This window comes from Leptidea sinapis, chromosome 31 (assembly GCF_905404315.1).
Source record: "Leptidea sinapis chromosome 31, ilLepSina1.1, whole genome shotgun sequence".
NCBI lineage: Eukaryota > Metazoa > Arthropoda > Insecta > Lepidoptera > Pieridae > Leptidea > Leptidea sinapis.
The window spans coordinates 8785770-8809255 of record NC_066295.1 but is presented as its reverse complement, the minus strand read 5'-3'; the positions used below and the strand labels follow the sequence as shown (position 1 = coordinate 8809255).

Sequence of the window (23486 nt, the reverse complement as noted above, 5' to 3'; positions counted from 1 at the left end):
TCCCACTGTTAAAGCTTTAAGATGTACAAAGTCCTAAATTGGTTAGCCCCAAGGAAGTAGAAATCTGAGTCAAAAGATATGATAAAAGAGACAGCCCTATAAAAGAGATCAGATTGCACAATAAAATTAGATATCCCTCGATTCACTGTGTTTATGAAGTTCAATAAACTTATGGTATATTTCCCTCTCGCAGCTGGGCAATAAAATCTATTATTACATAAAAAAGGTTTCCGCTTATGATCTAGAGATGTAATACAAAATTTAATAACACGAAAACGTTTTCTCAGTATTGTCCGTTTCTGTAAGACGGCAATAAAATAGAGTGAAGAGAAAGAGAGAACGTAATTAATAATGGAAATATGATTTATGACGTCATGTGATACCGGGGTTTGATTAATAATGGCGAGAGCATAGACTTGGTAACTATAGATATAATGAAGTTTATTATTAATAAATAACAGACGGATGCAAGGATGAGGCTCTCAATTCGTCGGTATGTTTTTTTTTATGTTTGTTACCTCAAAACCTTAGACTGGGTGAACCGATTTTGATGATTCTTTTTTTATTTGAAAGCTGGTGCTTCCCGTCTTGTAATTTGGTCCAGATCTGATAATGGCATCCAAGAGAAAATCATAAAAATCATAAAATGGTATACGTATGTGGATGATAAATGATGATTTCGATTTTTATTGGAAAGGATATACTTCAAAGGTAGTTTGGTGAGAGTATTGGATCCCCGACTTATGGTTTGAGGTGATACTGCGACTGTTTTATATATGATGGTTCTAATAATAATGGAATGTTTGTTTAAGACGAATGAAGTATTTATTTCAGTACAATATACAAAACTAATGTTTTTAAAGAGTACCTGACAGCCTGATAATTCGTGTGCAATTATATTTGTGTATGTGTGCGTTAGCTGATGGTAGTTAATAGATTCGCTTATACCTTTTCTATCTTGCTGTATCTCCTTTTTTATGGAAAAGGAGGACAAACGAGCGTACGGGTCATCTGGTGTTAAGTGATCACCGCCGCCCACATTCTCTTACAACACCAGAGGAATCACAGGAGCGTTACCAGTGTGAGGCTCATTTGCACCGAGCGCCGGTTAGATTATGTGTACCACAACGGCAGCGCCTATTTCTGTCGGGAAGCATTAATGTGTAAGCATTATTGTGTCTCGGTCTGAAGGGTGCCGTAGCTAGTGAAATTACTGGGTAAATGGAGACTTGACAACTTATGTCTCAAGGTGACGAGTGCAGTTCTCGTGCCGCTAAATTTTTGGGTTTTTCAATAATCCTGAGTGGAACTGCATTGTAATAGGCAGGGCGTATCAATCACCATCAGCTGAATGTCCTGCTCGTCTCGTCCATTATTTTCATTTAAAAAAAGTGTAGCGTACCCATATCGTATCGTCCCGGAAACACCGCACTATTCCCATTCCACAGCTTTGTAGTACGTGGAAGAAAGTTTAGAGATATTCTTCTCTCTCGTAGGCTCTGTTTGTCTATACGCTTGTTATTTGTAAGTCTATGGGCAAGAGAGGAACACAAAGACGAATAATATTTCCCGGGAATGAACGTCGACTGTCGCTTTACTAATCCTGTTAGGAAAACTGCCATTTATTTCCAGAGTTAAATAATATGTTATTATGTACGAAGACTGATCAGGAGATAATATGATTTGCCACTTGCTCGTAAAGTGAGCCTTATTACAACGTATTGAGGGCCAAAACCTTAATATAACACACACGTGCATAATAGAATTATCCCTACAAAATTAAGTTTTTTTTGTCACAACAAAGATGTTATATGCCACTGAAAATCCATTAACATTTTTGGATTTAATGTCTGTAATTAAGACGAAAAAACCATTTATTATTATTTAAAATATTTATAATTCACAATAATTAGTTATAGATTATTATGCAATTTGTCACTAAAATTATAATTTTGAAGTAGGAAGTAGTAAGCTGTATCAGTAACCTTATTTTGGCGCGAAAAAAAAAAACTTGCTCGCCACTTCCCTTAATTAAACGATTTAAAATACATGTTTGTTTTTCCCCCCAAGGGTGTTGAAGATATGTGTATGAATCTTGTGAGTAACTTAATTATCTAAGGTGAAACAAGGTTGAGTAGTTAAAAATTTTAGCTCACTTTTATATTTATAAAGTAGTTGTGCTAACCTCTAAATCATACCCTGTATGTATGATAAATTGTAAAAAGTTTAAGAAATATTAATCATATAAATAAGCTATTGTTTTGTACTTTTTCCGGAAACAATTGAGTGTTGATTAGCAAAGTGAGCAATTATTACAAATTAATATCATCTAATTCAAATTAATTCTCTTTAAACTGTCCTTATCTCATGCTCTTATTTGGCTTAAAATTCCCTTCCCTTAAATATCGCGATAATAACTCGTAACAATAACAACTTTGTACCTAGTTCTCTAGATCATCATAATCATCATCAGCCGGAAGACGTCCACTGCTGGACAAAGGCCTCTCCCACAGATTTCCACGACTCATCCAACGTATTCCGGCGATCTTGACCAGATCGTCAGTCCATCTTCTGGGGAGTCTACCAACACTGCGTCTTCCGGTACGTGGTTACCATTCGATCATTTTACTCCCCCACCGGCCATCTGTCCGTCGAACTATGTGCCCTCACCACTGCCACTTCAGTTTCGCAATCATTTGGGCTATTTCGGTGACTTTTGTCGGATATTCTCGCGTGTCCTCTAGATGCACTTTACAAACCTAAGAGGTAGACTTCTTTATAATATTTGTACCTAGTGGTTTTGATAAGACATATAGTAGGTAGGTATTATAAGTATGCAGTAACTTGGGTTGTTTGTAGAATACGTTTTTTAGATGAAACAAAACATTTGTATTTTTTGTCCCTTGTAATTTTTTTTTTATCATATTACATATACCGATATAAAACTAGGTCAAAATAGCATCTAAAAAACCACAAAGGTTAACAACTAATGCTAATAACACTTAATAATACGTCACAACTCACAACTTATGCTATAAATTAAATGAACACAGTGAAAATATTTTAAAAGACTTAAAAACGAATAAATATAACTTATAAATATGACTTAGCAGGTTCAAATTCTCTTAGCTGCTATAATTTATGTAATAGGTAATCCTTTATTCTATAATTAATGTTTTTAGTATTTAAATTTAGCCGCTCAATGAAGGGCGGCTCATTTAGCAAGCGAGGTATTAGGTAATCGGCAGTTCAATTATTTCTTTATTTACTATAGTTCCATAGACTGCTGATGCAATTTGGTTGAGGGCAGCGCAGGACCAATTGCCGATATTTTTGCGGGAAACCTTTGCCCATTATTGGACGTCTTCCGGATGAAATGATCATGATTATGATGATATATCTTTATCATAGAGTAGGCAAGGATACTTACAGCTATTGTACTCCTAACTCTTTTTAAGATTTTTTATAACTTCATTTAATTTTTAGTGGCTTATGAGAGTCGAAACGTTTTTAAAATACTAAATCGGTACATATTGATTTGAAAGATTGTCAATGTGTTTCTTGCCACTTATCATTTAAGTTCAACTCTTCCAAAATGTAGATAAATGGTAAAATGAATAACTTTAATTTTTTTTATTTATTTTAAAGTTGAATATATTCACTGAGTTAATGAATAAACAAGTTATTGGTGAATGTTATGTGTTATTTGAAAACACCAATTAAAATATTTTTTTATGACAGTAAGGGACGAGAGGAGCAGACGTTCAGCTGATGGTAAATGATACGCCCTGCCCATTACAATGCACTACTATTATCCCCGTCACCTTGAGACATAACATGTTAAGTCTCATTTGCCTAGTAATTTCACTAGCTACGGCGCCCTTCAGCCCGAAACACAATAATGCTTACACATTACTACTTCACGGCAGAAATAGGCGCCGTTGTGGTACCCATAATCTAGCCGGCATCCCTTGCAAAAGAGTCTCCCACTGGTTAAATGGTATTAAATTCATATATGCATAGATATGAAGTAATAATGTAATAAATTTCTTTATTTAAATGAGAGTTAGGTTACTTCTCTGTTCTGCAACATTATAATTCCAATAATGCAAATTAATCTGAGATTTTGATCGTTAAAAGTTTATTTAATGATAAGTTTTGGACGACCCATCTACTGATACAATTAGTCATGAGTAATCTACGTAATGTGATTCGAAAGGGGTAGTTATATAGTTAGTGCATCTAATTCCCACAGCGCGCGTCGCTGCGGCGCCTAACGACTCTAGGAAAACTAGATTTCCTCCGCAGGTCATCAACCCCGTCTCATAGTACTCATATTGGAATTAAAGTATTTGATGACCTCATCGAGGCCTTGACACAACATCTTAAGAGGCTCGACCTGATTCTCATTCAAGCATTAAGTATGCTTGTTAAGCTCCTTGAATGAAAATAATGTTGGTTGGTTTACGTATTCGGTAGAGATTGTTTTGTATTGCGTAATAGAGATTTTGGTTATAAGTCCTGCTCATTTCGTCCGAAAAAATAAACGATTTTATAGTACTTTTATAATATTGCTTTTATATTTTTGTCGTAAAGGGGCCCTTATATCGGAGTTATTTTTAGGAGGACTTACATCAGAAATTTACTTGTATTTTCTTAGTAAATACTACATTAGGCGCACTGAACACTTGTGATGTTTACAAATAGACATTTTTCTTATAATTGGTGTTAATTTGCGAGGCTGCTTTTCGAAAAACATAAGAATTATCATTTTATTGACAGTGTTGCCAGCGATATAGTCAATATTTTGCATATTCTACGTTTTTTCTGAGGTATTATTTTATATCAAGTTTATTTGTAAGGCCGTATATGTTGTGGATTTTGAATACGTTGTCATGATCGACCGTGTTACGCACGTTAAATTATACTCGCGGAAATGCTGCCAGTATTCTTGGTGGGTATTGCCAGTGCCAGTATTATTGAAAATCTTAGTAAATTAGTTCTTAAAAACAACAAAAAATAATTACGGCTTTTACATTGCTCAAAACACTATGAAATTCAGACATACAGTTGTGGCCAATTGCATGAAACTATTAAAACATTTTTTATTGTAGTACGGTTGACTCGTTTGGAAATGATCATTGCCAAACGACATGTAGAAGTGAATAGTATTGTTTTGTGGTTTGAGAGTTAGAATTGATAATATTACGAATGACGAAATGGGGGTACAAAAATGTTATTTCTACATATCGAACAATTTTCTATATATTATGTAACTCAAAACGGATAAGGCCCGGCTTCACCATTGAAGTAAAACGCGATTAGAACACTTTGATCTAGGCTTACGCCTGTAATCGGGTTTGCAGATTCAATTCGGATTTCACCAACACAAACTAAATGCAGTTATAGCCTAAACGCCTTTAAATGTAAACCGCCGAATTTTGGATTTTCAACATAATATTTGATAGCGGTCAAGGTGTCAATGTCCAAATAGAAACATTAACTTAATGTAACAATTTTGATCATTTTGATTTTGTTCATACTTATCGATGACAGTTTTGACAGATTCGAGATCAAAATTGGCATTTTGACTCATTTACGTAAAACCGAGTTTAATTAAACTCAGTTTTAAGTGTCATTGGTGATATTGGGGCTTAAACATCAATTTAATTATTGATTTTGTATATCAATATTACATTAAAACGATTACATTAATAATTCGGTTCTCCATTCTATATAGTGTCTAGGCGTGTATCTTATGAAATGAATGAATGTATTGAAATCTGTATGTTACACACGTGTAATATATACCATTCAGATTTCGTTCACTTTGAAGTAAAATAAATTAGCACACAATTTCCACGAGCACAATACTCTCCACTAAAATCATTTCTAGCCTTACGTGACGGCTAATACTGGGGGAGTTCTCACAAAGCTGATTGATTACGTCAATTGTACGATTTACAATTCTATCGTGCTGCCTTATTGAGTACCAGACTTGTTATAACTAGATTTCAGCTCAAGTAGACTCTGAATTAAAGTATTAAAATACATGAGAATTTTTATTTATATATAATATATATAAGAGATTTCCACGTATATAGTCACTCATCAGGATATATTGGGAACCATTCGGCGTAGAGACTTGAAATTTGGTAGGAATATTCCTTTCGCCGAGAAGAGGTCAGCTAAGAACGGATTTTACGAAATTACATCCCCAAGAGTTTTTTTTAATATGAACAGAACAAGGCAGGGGCAGCTAGTTTATCTATATATATAAAAGGGATTTCCACCGATAATTGACTCATCACGAAATCTCTGAGACTACAAAGCTTACAAACTTGGGATTTGGAAGGTAGGTTCTTTCTAGGACGTAGGTGTCAGCTAAGAAACGAATGTGAGAAACCCCTACCCTAAGGGGGTGGAAGGGGGGTCGAAGGTTGTATGAAAGTCCTATGTTTTTGAAGTTAGAGGCGTGAAAAGCGACATTTAGGGTTTTAGCTGTAAATAATAAAAATCTGTGGAAGTCATTTTGGGAAATCCCCTTTTAAGGGTAATAAATAGGGGGGTAAATGTTGTATATAAAAATTGGAACTATAGTTATTTCAACTTGAAATTTGAAATGTAAGTTCTTTATAGGGGACAAGTGCAATAAAAAAGGATGCTATGAAAATCTCCCACCCCAAACAGGGACGCAATGGGGATTGGAAGCTTGTATTACATAAAGTTATGATAAACAATAAATATTACAGTAGCCAAAACAGTTCCTAACGATTCTTACTACATAGTGCAGTTTTTAGACATAAACTAACTTTCAGATACAAAAATAACCTTTAGGTACCTATTGTTTTTAACAAAAGATACAAAATAGTACATCGAAATATGTCTATTTGGTTATAACATCATATTATAACATTCATTGTGTGTTCTGCAAGCTCTGATCAGAAAGCTATTCTTACAATAATTAGCCCTATAGAAGGGCACTAAATATATTTGATTGGTTGAACGATAACCTATTGTTGGACATTTGAAGCAAACCCGACTAAGTAGGAGTGGAGAGTCAACAAAGTTATTAATAATTTTGTACAAGAACGAGGATGTGTGAATTATCTTTATTTTCCAATAATACCAAAATATTTTTCAATTCAATACATAGTTTTAGAATCTCTGTTAATCTGAAGTTTGTTAATAATAATTTCTACGACATCTTGTTACCATATAACTGAATCGCTAGATCATATTATCCTGAATTTATACATAAAATAGCCCTTCCAGCCCGCTAACTCAATTATATCAATGGCTAATTAGTTACAATTTTTATGCTGTATCCGACTTATTAAATTTGTGATTTTCTTTTTTTTTTATAATCTTGTGTTTAACTTTGACTACATAATATGTATATGACATGTATATTTTGTGTAGATGCTAATGTAATGTAACAATGAAATATTATGTGCCGTAATCTTAGAATTTTATTATTATATAATGACATGGAGGTAATGTAATTTGCATGCCCTTTTTGGCTAATGTGTTGATTCGTATAGAATTATTTTGTTAACTTGTATACACACATTATGCAAATAAAGAATTATTATTCTTATTATTATTCGCTGGGCGAATTTTATAATGAAAGAAATTAGTGAAGGCACATTCGAAAAATAACCTTAGTAGCCTTAAACCATCCAGGATAAATTTCGCATCGAATGGTGGTAGTTTCATGTCGATACGATCAGAAAGGGCGTGAAAGAGCCTCAAACAAAAACCATTTTCATTATTATTATTATTATTGATACAGTTCACTAACATGCTAAGAAATTTGAGTAAGGGTGCGCCCTTAACAGTTAACGAAATAAATAGACTACTAAAGATTAGTCATTGGACTAGAATTCTTAAATATTGTAAAGTAAAGTATGCATTTATTCATGACAAAACAACATATATACATAGTAAAATTAACAAATAAAAAATACGGCGACCTGTTGACAGTAGCTGTAGGCAACAAGGTTCCTTTTGTTATAGGTCTTAAAAGTGACCATCCATAAATAGTAGAAAAAGAAAAGAAACGTTTGAATTGGAAAACGAGTTTAAAAATATTTTAATTTTATTAAATAGGATATATTTTGATTTTTATTTTATTTATTCATGCTGTTTATTTTTGATATTATGCGTCTGAACACTTTTGTTTCTCTAATAGAAAAGATTTCAGTTTGTTTTTAAAGGAGAACAAACTTTTTTGATCTTTAATAGGTGGCGGCAAATCATTCCTATATTTGGAGGCTCTGTATTTAAAGCTACCCCTAAATGGTACGGTATTGAAGAGTAGTCTTATAAAATAGAACATGATACTTGAGTCAAGAAAATTAACTCGATTTATAAAAAACCAACCGCATGTCAGGTCGCCGCTAGTGTTGGAAATATGCATTTGTCACGTATAGGAAATATTTAAAGTTGTAATAAGCCCTAGATTAAGAAGGCGTAACTGCAGGCGTACTCGAGCCAGTCTCGAACAATGTGTGACGTTGACGTGCCACATGTTCTGTTAAACTTTGCTAATAATTGAATCTAAAATGTCTCTTTCTTTATCTTTTCTTTCTTATCTTTGCTAAATTGAATCTAGTTAACCTGTGTAAAAATAATACTACAAGAAATAAGAAAGACACTGGGATCGCATATCATCAGTAAGTATTTTGTATTTTATTAATTTCAATGTAAAATAACACGAACCATATCTTACAAAATTTGAAAAATGCCATTGAGTGTCAAGATGCCACGCACACAAGCTTAATAGTTGCCTTAAGAGCGCAGCGGAGACCAATCCTTAATCTAAGTTATAAGCATTGTTTTCTGGTAAATAAAATATGAAAATTTATGATGATATATTTGTCAAAACTTTGGACTAAGAAAACTCGAAGGAATATCAATGGTTAATAATTTTTCATCATCTTTTTATTATTATTTTTAATACACAACCAATTTTATTCGTAGGTTTAAAATAGACGAAATCTTTGAAAAGAAATTCTACAGATTTTGTGGAATCATATTCCACATTTATAAAGACCAATATTAATAACGCTCGTTAATTTTAAGCACTGTTAGCCTAACTTGTCTAGAATTACATGGATTTTATAACTAATTAGACTGCTTAGGTCCACGGTCAGACCCTAGGTTAGGTACTTCTTATATTTTGTTATCACTGAAACTTGAGAAGAATTAATTATTACGGGTTTCTAAGTTTAAAACTTTTAAGAATATAATTATAACATGATCTGAAGGCGAAAGTCGAAACACACATAGAAATACACGGCCTTACAATAAACTTGGTATAAAGTTATAACTGATAATAAACAAAGAAAATGCAAAATGTTTACAATATCGTTGACAACACTGTCAATACAATGATAGTTCTGAAGTTTTCCGAATGACAAGCTGCCTTGCAAATAAACGCGGGAAACGTTATACGTCCGAACAAACCATTCGTAAGCAAAATGTCTATTTGTAAACATTTTACATATTCTTGGTGCCAATTTTATTTGTAAGGCCGACAGATTTTTGAATGTAGTGTTTGATGTCTCTTTGATTATTTTTTATTCTCTCTTTATATGTTTGTATTTTATTTTTATATTTGTTACCATTTAATGCTCTTTTCGCGACTGCTAACTTAACTACACAAATACAATTTTAAAACAAATTTTTAGGGACTCGAACCCACGACCTCTCGCGTTCCGTGCGAGTGCTCTGCCAACTGAGCTAACCGTTCGAGTGACGTATCTTCATAAAATCTTGTATGCTTTGTTCAACTCTCGGGTGGCGACTTAGCTTAGGTTAGTTGTGAACTTAACTATAGAAACTTTTTTAATCATTGTTTGCATAGCATTGTTATTTAAAGCTCGCTTTCATTCTTAATAAAAAAAGAAAAAGACATATTGTTTTAATTTTCCATGACCATATTTAAACTAGTCGCTACGAGAATCGCACTTTGTGGTTTTGAATAAAAGTTCATTCATAACATCAAAAAGTTCAAAGTTAGCACTGGGTGGTCTATAAACAGAAACAACAATGAATTGTTCTAATTCAATTGAGGCTAGTTCAATTATCAGCTCAATAGACAGGCAGACAATATCATTTCGATTCTTTTTTTTTTTTGGTAAAATTAATGATCCTCCATGAATTGCGGTAGTTCTCGTGAACGAGCTACCAACCTGGTAATAGTTAAAATTAAAAGTACATACATAACTTTTTAACTAGTAGGAGGCTCTTTTGCATAGGATGCCGGCTAGATTATGAGTACCATCACTGCACCTATTTCTGCCGTGAAGCAGTAATGTGTTAGCATTACTGTGTTTCGTTCTGAAGGGCGCCGTAGCTAGTGAAATTACTGCGCAAATGAGACTTAACATGTTATGACTCAAGGTGACGAGCGCAGTTGTAATGCCACTCAGAATTTTAGGGTCTTTCAAGAATTCTGTCCGGTACTGGTATATAGGTATATTTACCAAAATTTCACATTATTTATCCAGTGAATCTATTATATATTATATATATCTTATCGTTACGTATTGCGTGTTTCGCAGTCTGCGTGGTCACATTTGTAAATCAGTAATTTAATTACAGCACGATTAATGTTTGATACTCATGTTACACAAGGATATCACAATTGCAAACATTGATTTACAATATTTTTTTTTTATGAAAATAAGGGACGAGACCAGCAGGACGTTCAGGTGATGGTAATTGATACACCCTACCCATTACAATGCAGTGCCGCTCAGGATTCTTGAAAAGCCCCAACAATTATGAGCGGCACTACAATTGCGGTCGTGTTCTTGAGACATAAATGTTAAGTTTCATTTAGTAATTTCACTAAATAGGGCGCCCTTCAGACCGAACTACAATAATGCTTACACATTACTGTTTCACGGCAGATATAGGCACCGTTGCAAAGGTAAAACTAAAGCCCACTGGTAAAAAAAATAATCGGATGTTAAAAAATAAAAGATTGTGGACTTACCCTCAAAAAAACTCTAATAATGTGATTGGTCTGATCTGTTAGGTCTGACATTATTTAAAATATTACAAGAGCCGTAACTTTTGATAGAAAAAAAGCAAAGTAGACCTTTTCTACAGTTGTACTAAATTAAGTTATAATTAAAATTATAATGGAGTTTGGTAGAGTTGTACTATATTTACATTTTACAAGAACGCCTTTTCACTCAGTCATTTAATATTATCACAAATTGAAACAAAATGTTTATATACAAATGTTTATAATATACGTTAATTGCTTTCAGACGGTATTTAGCACATTCCTTTTTACTTCGTATTGATTTGTAAGAAATTACGTAAGATTATTTATACATCTAGATAGACTGTGACGGTCGAAAAAAGTTTCGAAAAGAGTGTAGTGTAAACCTCTATTTACAGCATTGCACGCAAACTAACACAAATCGCCAGTGTAATACGTAGCTTGTCACACACACACTAAAGTATTAAACCTGGCCTGTTTTTATCGGTTGTCTAACAGCACGAGACTTTATCTAGATGTATTTATATCTTAGATAATAACTTAAGTTATATCTTAGATAATAACAAACAATTAACCATTATAAAAAATAAATAATCAACTACATTTTTTTAAACTAACACGAAATTCGTTATCTGTGCAGGTCAAGCATGAAACAATAATGAAGCTGGCGTACTGATAGTAATACTTCCTGAGCAGCTGCGAGCCGATAGCCGCTATGTCTTATCAGCAACTCTTGCCGGAGAAGTTCCACGCTTATCAGTTGTGGATGAAACCCGCGCGCGTCCCGACCTAACAACCAACATGATATATTTGAGGAACGATGAGTGATCCGTTAAAATGGGCGATTTGTTCCCGAGTATCCCTAAAAGTACCTTGGCTAGTGAGGAAGATGGACATAGCTGGAGTGTTCTTGGTTTGGATGAGTACAGTACGGACGACGAATTGGCAGCTGTGGAGCTCTTCAAGGACTACCCTGAAAGCCTGTTAAGATTTGCATCCATCTGTTGCGTGTTATTCATGCTCGTCGGAATTCCTGGGAACTTTATCACGATCATCGCGTTGGCACGATGTAAAAAGGTAATTAATATTAATTATACCTAATTAGCTAACTTATTGACCAGGAGCCTTATTAATGTATGCATATTAAGGGACTTCCAAATAATTCAACGTAATTAGGATCGATTTTATAAATTTAATTACCAATTCTGTTTTGTTATTGGTTAATTACATAAATATATGTATATATTTATTCCCAAGGTTCAAAATCAAGAGAATCTTCCAAGTTCCTTCTGTAAAAACCAACCTGGGAGTTCAGGCACCTTTCCCTCGACTTCTTCGCGAGTACAATAAGTTAAACGATACCAATTCAGAACTTGATATATTCGGTAGTGGGCTGGTCAGGTTTAAAGAAAGTGTTGTTAAACACTTAGCTGGTACTCAATCTGCATTTGTCAAATAAGTAGATTTTTTTATTCGTCTTCATTATTTTAATAAGTTAAAGTTATAATTTGTACTTTCACTTTTTATTTTGTTTTTATTATAGCTTAGATAGTATTAGTTCTATTTTTCAGAAGTAATTAGGGAGTATTTTTTGTAATTTTTATGTTCACCATAATTGTCGTATACTTTAGAACTACTAATTGTAACATTAGATTAAGAAAATTGTATTGTATATGATGTGGTGTGCTTTAATAAATAAATAAATAAATAAAAAAGGAAATTGCAGGACTAAAATAAGTCATACAAATAACAATTTAATTTATACTTAGTATCCAGTCAATTAAACTTTATTCAATTAGTCTTAAACTAATTGCCTTTGAATCCTCACTATAAATATTTCTTTCAAATTACTGAATCTACCCTTTACCAGTGGGAGGCACCTTTGCACAGGAAGCCGGCTAGATTATAGGTACCACAACGGCGCCTTTTTCTGTCGTGAAGCAGTGATGTGTAAACATTACTGTGTTTCGGTCTGAAGGGCGCCGTACCTAGTGAAATTACTGGGCAAATGAGACTTAACATCTTATGTATCAAGGTGACGAGCGAAATTTTAGTGCCGCTTAGAATTTTTTCAATAATCTTGAGCGGGTACAATAATTTTGGGTTTTTAAGAATCCTGAGCGGCACTGAATTGTTATGGGTAGGGCGTACCAATTACCATCAGCTGAACGTCCTGCTCGTCTCATTCCTTATTTTCATAAAAAAATGTTCGGAAAAAGTAGAGCTCCTGAGAAGAACGTATAAGAAACTCAACGGCCACTCTTTTTAATTAAATACAGTATTTTACAATGACTGTAACAAATTAGTAAGGTGCTGCATCCAATATATGAATCATGTTCAAAGTTGAAAGTATTTTAAATATCAAAATGTTCGTAAAAAGTAATAAAGAATAAACTGTATAAATATAAATTATCGTATATTGTATGCATCAACCTTTGAGCTTGAATTCGTATCGTTATTGAAGTACAGTGACATTGATATGTGTAATATAATAATATTTATATTACTGTTAAACGAAAATTCATTGCTTATATTACTGGCCAAAAGTAGAAGTCCCTGATAGGCTTTATTTATTTATCTACACCCATGCTTTAAATACTCTATTAAAGATTCTTAAACAGTTAGCTTATTGCCAACATTAAAACACAAAACCATTACATCATCCAAACGAGTGTTGTAATGTTGTACTGAATTTCATAAGAACACTCCTATTTTTTTTTTCAATCCCTTCATGCTCAAAGAGTTTTAACAGACAGCCACATTCTTATTGCTCGATGCGTGGTATCTGTATGAATTTCAAAAAAAAGAATATTTTTGTTTACGCGCGTTCCACACTACCAGAACGTCGCGCGCCGTAATAAAGGGTAGGTTATTCAAATCCCCGCCATTTTTCTTTGATATTTTTATTGTTTTGTTTACAAAAAATAAGTGAATTTTACTTATTGCACTATAAGAAATGTAAATTACATAGCTACTCAAATAAATAATTCTTTCATTAATACTTAGTTTATTCGTATATAATAAGTAATGGATGGTTACTATTAGGACTGGGTGTAGATAAAGTCTTGTATGCAACTGTTGATAATTAGGTATTAAAACACTCATGTGATACTATTACCACACTCGGCTTCGCCTCGTCTGATAAACCCACATTCGTGTTTTAATACCCCTTATTACACAACAGTTGCAAAAATAAGTATTATTTAACATAAATAAGACATGCATTAACAAAAGCATCATATCTTATATCTTTAAACGAGCAATTCTTGTATATATATATATATATATAATCTGAATCTCGGAAACGGCTCAAACGATTTTCATAAAATTAAGTATGCAGGGGATTCGAAATCGATCTAGCTAGGTTGTTGGTGGTTGGTTTTATGCATGTTTGAATGAGAAACAGCTACAATAACATTAGAATACAAAGGTAAATTTCGCTACTATCTACAAGACTATTATAGCTCAGATGGGACATTGGGTGATCCGGAAAGCAGAAGACCCCGGTTCGAATCCAGATGTCCTATTAGTTTTTTTTTTTGTTCAAGTTTTGTACATTCCTATAGATCCGAGCAAGGCTCGGTCGTCCGGATATTAATATTAATACAATAAATTATAAAGCATAGACAGGAGTATTAAATTAAATTAAATGCAAAAATTATTGGAATATTTAATTGAACATAAATGAATAAGAAACAATAATATCTTATAATAATTAAAACATGCATCGTTCCCCAATTATATTATTTGAATAAAATATACTATAATGTTTGCCTATAAATTAAAATTTTTATATACTGTTACAAAACGTTTGAAAAAACCTTTAAAAACCAACACCAGTAGGAAGCATTCTAAGACAGGATGCAGGCTTAGGCCCACCTACTATGTGGTACCCATACCACACTAGCCTCTTTTTCAGTCGTGAAGCTAATAATTCAAGTTGCTCACCACCATTACTGGGCTAATGATACTAAACATCTTATACAATAACGTTCTATATATATAGACATGCCACAAATTACACCATAATAATCTTAGACTGAAAACCTTTACATTGCCGGCTTTACTCCAGTTGTTTAAAACATTCTTGGTCAATAAGTAGCAATGATTTTATCTTTCTCTCTTTTAAGGAACATAATAATATAATTCTTATCTTCTTCTTAATGTCTCTATTAAGAGGAAGTCACTTTGTTCGTGTCTTTTATAATATCAGAGCTTCAGCGTATTTTTGTATAACTTTGTCAACGAACTCGATGTTGAGGACCCGATGGAAATCGCTGTTTCGAATGTACCAAGGTGCGTTCACTATTTCCCTTATAATTTATTCTGGAAGCGTTGTATGATTTTAATATTTGTTTGTTTGGTGCAGCCCCACAAGTGGATCCCATAAGTCCATACAGGCATAAGGACTCGCTTGTAGAATAAAACTATTTTGTACTGATATCTTAGAGCCTCTTCCTAGAAGCCAGTACATACTCTTAAAACGAAGTTGTAATTGTTCTCTTTTTTTCGTGACAGGATTATTTTAATAGATTTACTTTCATTAAGTTTTATAAGGTGTTAAGTGTGATAGGACCTAATACACTTCCTTGAAGCACTCCAGCTTTTATCTTCTTCAGCTTTAAAAATTCAAAAGATTCAACAACATCACCTAGCAATGTAAAACATTCATTCAGTTCATATGACGTATGTTGAATTTAGAATCCGATTCGGACAGCGACAATTGACACACAAGGAAAGTGTGCTTACATTGTCTTAAAGCACACTTTTGCTGTTCCGCTATCAGACCACGAACGATATGTCCTTAAATGTGTATAGATCGTCATTGATCTTATATCTCAAAGTGACGAGCGCAATTTTGGTCCCGCTCAGAATTATTACCTCAGTCAAGAATCCTAAGTGACATTGTTTTATTTGGCAAGCAGGGTATCCCCATAAGCTAATCAACCAGTTAACAGTGGGAGGCTCCTTTGCACAGGATGCCGGCTAGATTATGGGTACCACAACGGCGCCTATTTCTGCCGCGAAACAGTAATGTGTAAGCACTGGTGTTTCGGTCTCAAGGGCGCCGTAGTGAAATTACTGGGCAAATGAGACTAAACATCTTATGTTTAAAGTTGACGAGCGCAGTTATAGTGCCGCTCAGATTTTTTGGGGTTTTTCAAGAATCTTGAGCGGCACTGCATGGGCAGTGCGTATCAATTACCAACAGCCGAACGCCCTTCTCGTCTCGTCCCTTATTTTCATCAACAAGAAACAGCTCGCCAATTTTTCGCATAAAAAAAACATTAGTTAAACGTAGCTATAGTTAACTAAAAGACAACTAAAGTAAATACTCAGATAATAAGAACAAACGAGATAAAATTTCATTGTTTGACCTTCATATCTAAGATAATGGTCAGTGAATAAATAAAATTTTAAAGTCCTCCTCCTAGTTACATAATCAAAACCTATTTAAAACAGCCAAGGGTTCCGTACCATTGTTTATAAAAACGGTAAATAAATCATGTGTGTTGTGTGGGAGGACCTTAAATATTTGTTTTATTTTAATTTAATTATTTATTTTTAAAGTGAACTAATATAACTAAATATTCTGTGAATATTTCAAGACTCTTCTTGTACCTGTTGCCGTTATCAATATCGAGCAAAAACAAGCAAGAAAAAAAGTGTCTTTCTTCTTCTTCTTTAATCTTTACACCCGATTGAAGTAAAACTTAATAATAATTAACTTTAAAAATAATTAACACATTCATAAGTACATTATAATTATATACATTAATTAGAGCCAACTACCATCTAAGCACTCACGTATTGCTGAAGAGCTAGGAGCATTGTTAGATTTTTTTGCTATATTTTTTCTCGATCTGACGGTATAACCTCATCCTTTGAGCAAAGTCGGCATTTCATTCTCTACTTAGAATAAAATAAAATTCTTTGTAATTATATTTATTTATTTTATTCAATTTTTAAGTATTTGTTATTGTAAACAAAATACATCAACTGTTGAAATTCCAACAATCTAACTTTCACGGTTAATGACGGACAGTGGAGTAATAGGGTTCTGTTACCCTTTGGAAATTTAACTTTCTAGACATTTAGTGTCTAGCAATATGCTTCATATGCTCGCGGTTTTGGAATGCAAAAATTAAGTATGTTCTGTGATATCGACGCGGAGAATTATAGTAATAAGAATGTTTGTATGCAAGAGGAGAAAAATGAGCGTACAGGTCACCTGATGTTAAGTGATCACCGCTGCCGCATTCTCTTGCAACACCAGAAGAATCACAGGAGCGTAGTCGCACTTTTTGAAAAGTGAACGCGCTTTGCTTGTCGTTCCGTTCTGGAAATACGTCGAATGCCGCGTACAAAAGTATTTGTATTTGTTAATTTTAAGAAATTGACTCCCAAAGTGTTTACTTTTAAAAATAATTTAAAATACATTAATGCATTTATTTTTTACGATAAAAAATTTATATTATAAAATTATTTTGGACATTTTGTATAAGAACTGTACATAACTGCCATAACACTTTCAACATTAAAAATAAAAAGTTTATAATAAAGATAGATGATACTTCGCTCCAATATGTTATCGCCTTTCAGTTTACATCACTTTTCTCTCTCAAGTTACATGGAAAATGGCGTGAAAATAAGATATGACGGGCACTGTTCGCTATCATTTTACAGTGCGTTTCCGAGCCTTTACAATGATTCTTCGAAATAGGTACACGATGTCGTCCTAGCTTGCTGTTCAAGTAGAATATATGAGTGTTTGTCAGGCAAAGGTTCCACTGATTAATCACACCTCTATCTGGTATATTTGACGCCCCTATAGCCCAGAGATTAGTGACCCTGCCTACTGAGCTAGAGATCCCGGGTTCGAATCCCGATAGGTGCAATCATTTATATGATGAATATGAATGTTTGTTTCCGAGTCATGGATGTTTATATGTATTTATGTATGTTTTAGTAAGTATATTGTATTAAATATATCGTTGTCTTGTACCCATAGTACAGGCTAAGCCTAGTTTGGGGCAACATGATTTGTGTAAGTGTGTTAATATTATTATTATTTTGATATTTTTGACCAACTTATAAAAGATGGTGGTGGTGGTGGTTTTGGGTGGTTTTTATGTTTATTAACTGATTTTCTTTTTTATTCTATTCGTTTTATAGATGTTATTGTGAACCCAAGTTTTTGTTTCTGTTTTAATATTAATTGGTATGGAATAGCGGGACGTCTGTCACAGGTATCCTTACTTAATAGAACATCCACCACACCATGTTTGTACCATTTTTGTTACTGAAATAGATATTTTCAATTTAATTCAAATCAATGGGTTGATTTAAAAATTACTTCAATTGAAATGGAATGCTTTCAGATTGGCTTCATTTCATATGGTGTAATATTTTGCGTTTTTAGTTTTTCTACATTTCAATTATTTTTTTTTACAATGAAATTTTAAATAAATTAATACTTTAACATCTATACACAACCATAATTAAAAGTTCTCATTAAAATACTACCAACTAATACTACAACTAGTCTGGTAATGAAGCCCGAAGGTTGGAACTTCTGCATTTATTTATTTATATTATTAATCATTTACAGAAAGAATCTTAAAAGCTAACATAGTCCCGCAAAACTGTTTGGACAGTTTGTCTGCAGGAACAAGTCTCTTGTAATACATTAATGCCTATTAGAACATTGATTTTATACAAGTGTAATTAACAAATATTGATAAAAATATAATAAAAAATCTTATTTTAATTTTAAGGCAGTGTTGACAGTAAATATTTCTTAAGTTAAGCATAACACAATGTTTACAAACAATGGGCTGGGTCATGGCTTATTGGAATAATCATAAGAAAATAATATTTATCATGAGAAGCATTCATTCTATAAATAGATAAGATTGTAATAGTATTACCCAGCATTATAATTACTACGATCGCGCTACTCGTAGTATAATGGTCATATTATTATATATATGGAGTTGAATAACTTAAAAGCGCGAAGTACCTTTTCTTTTCTTTTTTTAAATCGAGGCAACTTTTTCACTTTCTATACAAGGTTTTTTTACCGACTTCAAAAAAGGAGGCAGGGGTTTTTAATGTTTGTTACCTCAAACTCTTTCCTCTTTCGACTGGGTGAACCGATTTTGAAAATTTTTGAAATTTGAATTTGAAAGTTGGTGCATCTTGTGTGGTCCCATTGTAATTTGGTTCGCATCTGATAATGGCATCCATGAGAAAACCATAAAAGTCTTAAATTTGCTATACTTACTATACTTATGTAGACGACAAATTTACGAATAACTCAATATCGCGCCAACCGATTTCGATGATTCTTTTTTAATTGGAAAGGATATACTTTAAAGGTAGTTTGGTGAGAGTTTGGTTGGGTTCTGATAATGGAATCCATGACAAAGTAACGGAACTCTCCAATTCTTAAGAGCAAATTAAGGACACTCGGCCGAATCTTTTTTATGCTATTAGGATATTTAAGTCATTTACCATATCATAGTTATGGTCAAGTAATTGTCGTAGTCAAAATGATGATCAATGGGACTCCTTAATGACTTACAGTAAGGGTGCGATCTGTGGCAGAATTTCTGTCTGTAAACAAATTGCAAAGAATGAACGTAAGCGTCATTTCGGCATTGAAAAATTTAGTATTTCTACACATATTTAGACAAATTGTTAGTTAGTGTACTGCAAATTCACTAAAAATAAAAAAATAATTATAAAAAAACAACCGACTTCAAAAACACTATTCCAAAACAATAGATATAATATGCAACAATAATCGTAACTAGAATTAGATTAATTAATTAGATTGTATAAAAATACGCAATTATTTTTATACTTTTTAGTGCATATTATATCTATTGTTTTGGAATTGTGTTTTTGAAGTCGGTTGTTTGTTTTTTCTTAATTTTTTTTTAAACTAGTAATAAGCCTGAGAACATTATATCCCTTATTAGCAACGTAACCACAAGAAGTATGTGTTGAAAGTATATCTAGAAAAAGCTCAAGATGTAAATAATATGCCTATTTCTAAAACAAAAATTGCCAGTGAAACCGCCAGTCACAACTAGTATAATAAACAAACAAATATTCCTTTATCTATTTTAAAATAATATTCATTATCACTTCCAGTGCCCGTAGGTCAGTGTTTAGTCGATAAATTCTCGAGGATGTACTGATAGAAGCACGTTACTTATTAAAACGGAACTTATATCGTTCGTGTAAGCTCCGAGATTTTTATGTCACTTCCGTTATTTATTAATAATAAACCTCATTATATTTATAGTTTTTCCATGATACAGGAACAGTAAAACCGAATATTTTTAAATTTCAACACAAATGTAATTTTAGGGCAACGTCCGCCATAGGGCCGACTAAAACTTAATTATCTTGAATACTTTAATATTGATGTCACAGAATAAAAATAGCGAATCGGTCAAGGTACTTTTATATGGTTACACATTTATGACTGACAAATGACTTTCTTAATGATACCACAGATTGGGAATGGAGCGACCGCCCTCAGGCTATTAAATAATAAGTTTAATTGTACAATGTTACTTTGTAAATGTTACTTTAATTGTAAAACATATTTTTGACGCAAAAAAAAGCCCGCTGAGTTTGTTGCGCCCATTCTTCTCAGGTCTGAGGCATTCATTTTGGAATGGGTGGTAGTTTTTTGACTTTCAATAAGTGATTTCACATCCTATTTTGAATAAAAATATTTGAATTTGAATTTAAATAAAATACTTTGTAAAGGATTAAAATGCGGGTAATTTGTAACTATTTTTACATTACTTACTATTTTTTTCAAAAGATTTTATCTTTATTATTATTTTATTTAACCCGATGTTTCGTAACCTTTGAGCAATAACCTAAAGTAAAAATACAATTGCAATAAAACGCGTGTTAATCTTTCAAAAAGTATTTTATTAAAATAGAGAATCTATAGAAATATATATAAATAAATTCCGTTAATTTTTGTTTTTCTTTTCAGGTGCGCAATGCGACAGCGGTGTTCATAATGAACTTGTCATGTTCCGACCTACTGTTCTGCTGTTTCAACCTGCCATTGGCAGCGTCGACGTTCTGGCAGAGGTCGTGGGCACATGGGCGAATATTATGTCGTATGTTTCCCCTCGCCAGATACGCTCTGGTGGCTGTCTCGCTCTTTACAGTCCTGGCAATAACAATCAACAGATATGTTATGATCTCTCATCCAAGACTCTATCCAAAGTAAGTTGTGTTTAATAATGGCCGTTCCCAGTATACTACCTACAGACAGAGATAAATTACTACCTTCTACTGTCAGTAATTAGCTTTCAATAATCTAAAGCTGAATTACAATTTCCATAAAAACTTCTATCGCTGGGAAGCAAGACGTCGTCCCATTGACAGACAGCGTGTACGGACAAAGTGAGTTACCGTCGATAAGTTTTTTGAGACAGAAAAGTCAACGATAGTTACGATTTTTATCTCAAGCAAGAGATAGACTGCATATTGGGAACGGCCGTAAATATGTCACTAATTTCCGTATCCAAATGTTATGACTTTTAAATATTAATTCCGCTAAGATTTGTCTTTAACTAATACGATACGTCATGAGTATAGTGTCGTGCCAGAATTCAGTGAGTCAACATCTCCCGAGGATGCCTCGCGTAGAGCAGAAACACGTGTTGAATTGTCGTGTCTAGATACAGTCCATACTTTGAGATTTACATACGCTGCTACTGAGTCGTCGGTACTTATGAATGAAAATACTTTATTGCACTAAAACTACAAAAAGTTACAATTTGTAATATAACAGTTATCGCTGTTCAGCGATTCCTTCCAGGTAAACTTAAGGTGTAGGATATTTTTTGTACATATAACTTGACATAAGGCAATAAATTAACATAATATAGGATACAAACGATTTGAGTTTTCTTTAGTGTTGATTCCGCCAATATTTTACTTTAAACAATTCGACACGTGTTTCACCTCTACACGAGGCATCCTCAGGACGTGTTGTCTCGCCAAAATCTGGCACGAGACTGAATCTAATGATCCGGAAGCCGCTCTTTTATACCCTCGTCCCATGAAATGACGCGCTGTGATTGGTCGGCTGTTGTGACGTATTACCCCCGGAAGAGATACGCAACAAAGGTGATGGGACTAAATTTGTTTGAGAAAACTCAAATCATTTGTATAATTATGGATTTCCGCAAAGTAACGCCTACTTCAATAAATTTTCATAATATAGTATATATATACACACACACCCACAAATACAACTTACATTTATGCTGTTAGATATACGCGCAAAAGAGGAGGAAAAAAATTGTGCATGGCTCTGTGACAGGCTCAACATTTTTGTTAAAAAATATGCAGCCTCGGAGCAACACTCAACCGCTCAATAAAATCATTATTCCAAGTTAAAAATTATTCTATTCAGCTAGTGAAGTGCAACTTTTTCTTATTCAATGCATACAGTTTGGTAGACTAAGTTGGATTCTCTACTAGTTAAGGGTTGACTTAAGCAACGTCTTGCCAAGTTTTCAGTATGATAGGCACAGGGAAAATATTACCACACAAACCACCTACATATATAAACTTAAAATATGATAGTGTGCGGTTAATTTACGTGATAGTTATCATGTTAAAAGTCAACATATAGAGGCCAATGTTTTGCAAAATTATGACGTCTTCCCCGACGCGTGACTGGAGTTTACTCCTTAAAATATAGACATATATATCATTATTTAATATTATTATATTTTCTCAAAATTGATTCCTTTACAATTCTTTTTCAAGTCATTTCTAATATACAAGATACTACTACCTCTTCGGAAAGGAATATATTATAATATTTTTATAAATATGTATATATATTAAAACTAGCTGACCCAACAGACGTTGTTCTGTATATAATAAATTAAATAATGTTTTTATATGAATTTGTCAATAATATATGATAACATCAAAAATTACTTCGTAAAATATGCATCCTGCTGTCGTAATGAAATTGTTTCACAGCAGAACTGTCAAACCGTGCGTCAATAAATTCTCTCATAGAAATTATGTGTGGATGTGTCCATCAAAGGAAAAACAAATTTGTAGTTTTTATTTAATTTAGCAACATTTTCCTATTTATTCACCTTTTAAACCTTCTCTGGACTTCCACAAATAATTCAAGAGCAAAATTAGCTAAATCGGTCCAGCCGTTCTCGAGTTTTAGCGAGACTAACGAACAGCAATTCATTTATATATATAGATAGAATAGATTAAATTGTAAACTCTTTACCTTATGTTAAAGTATGATTTTACTACCGTGCACTATTTTTCATACCGTGCGCTATGTATGAATCGATTCTTAAGGAGCAACCTCCAAAAAACTCCAAATACAAAAGGGGATATGTTCGTGTATATCTGACCCATCCAGGGTTCTTAACAG

General features: G+C 33.2%; 1 protein-coding gene across 1 annotated transcript in view; it reads left to right on the top strand.

The window, feature by feature from the left end:
- LOC126974105 (G-protein coupled receptor moody-like) overlaps window positions 1–23486 on the top strand; it is a 134398-nt gene that overhangs the window by 109116 nt on the left and 1796 nt on the right. The window contains exons 3-4 of the mRNA XM_050821521.1: window positions 11664–12100; window positions 21051–21289. Coding sequence (XP_050677478.1) covers window positions 11861–12100; window positions 21051–21289 — 479 coding nt within the window. The 5' untranslated portion in view covers window positions 11664–11860. The remainder of the gene's footprint in view (window positions 1–11663; window positions 12101–21050; window positions 21290–23486) is intronic.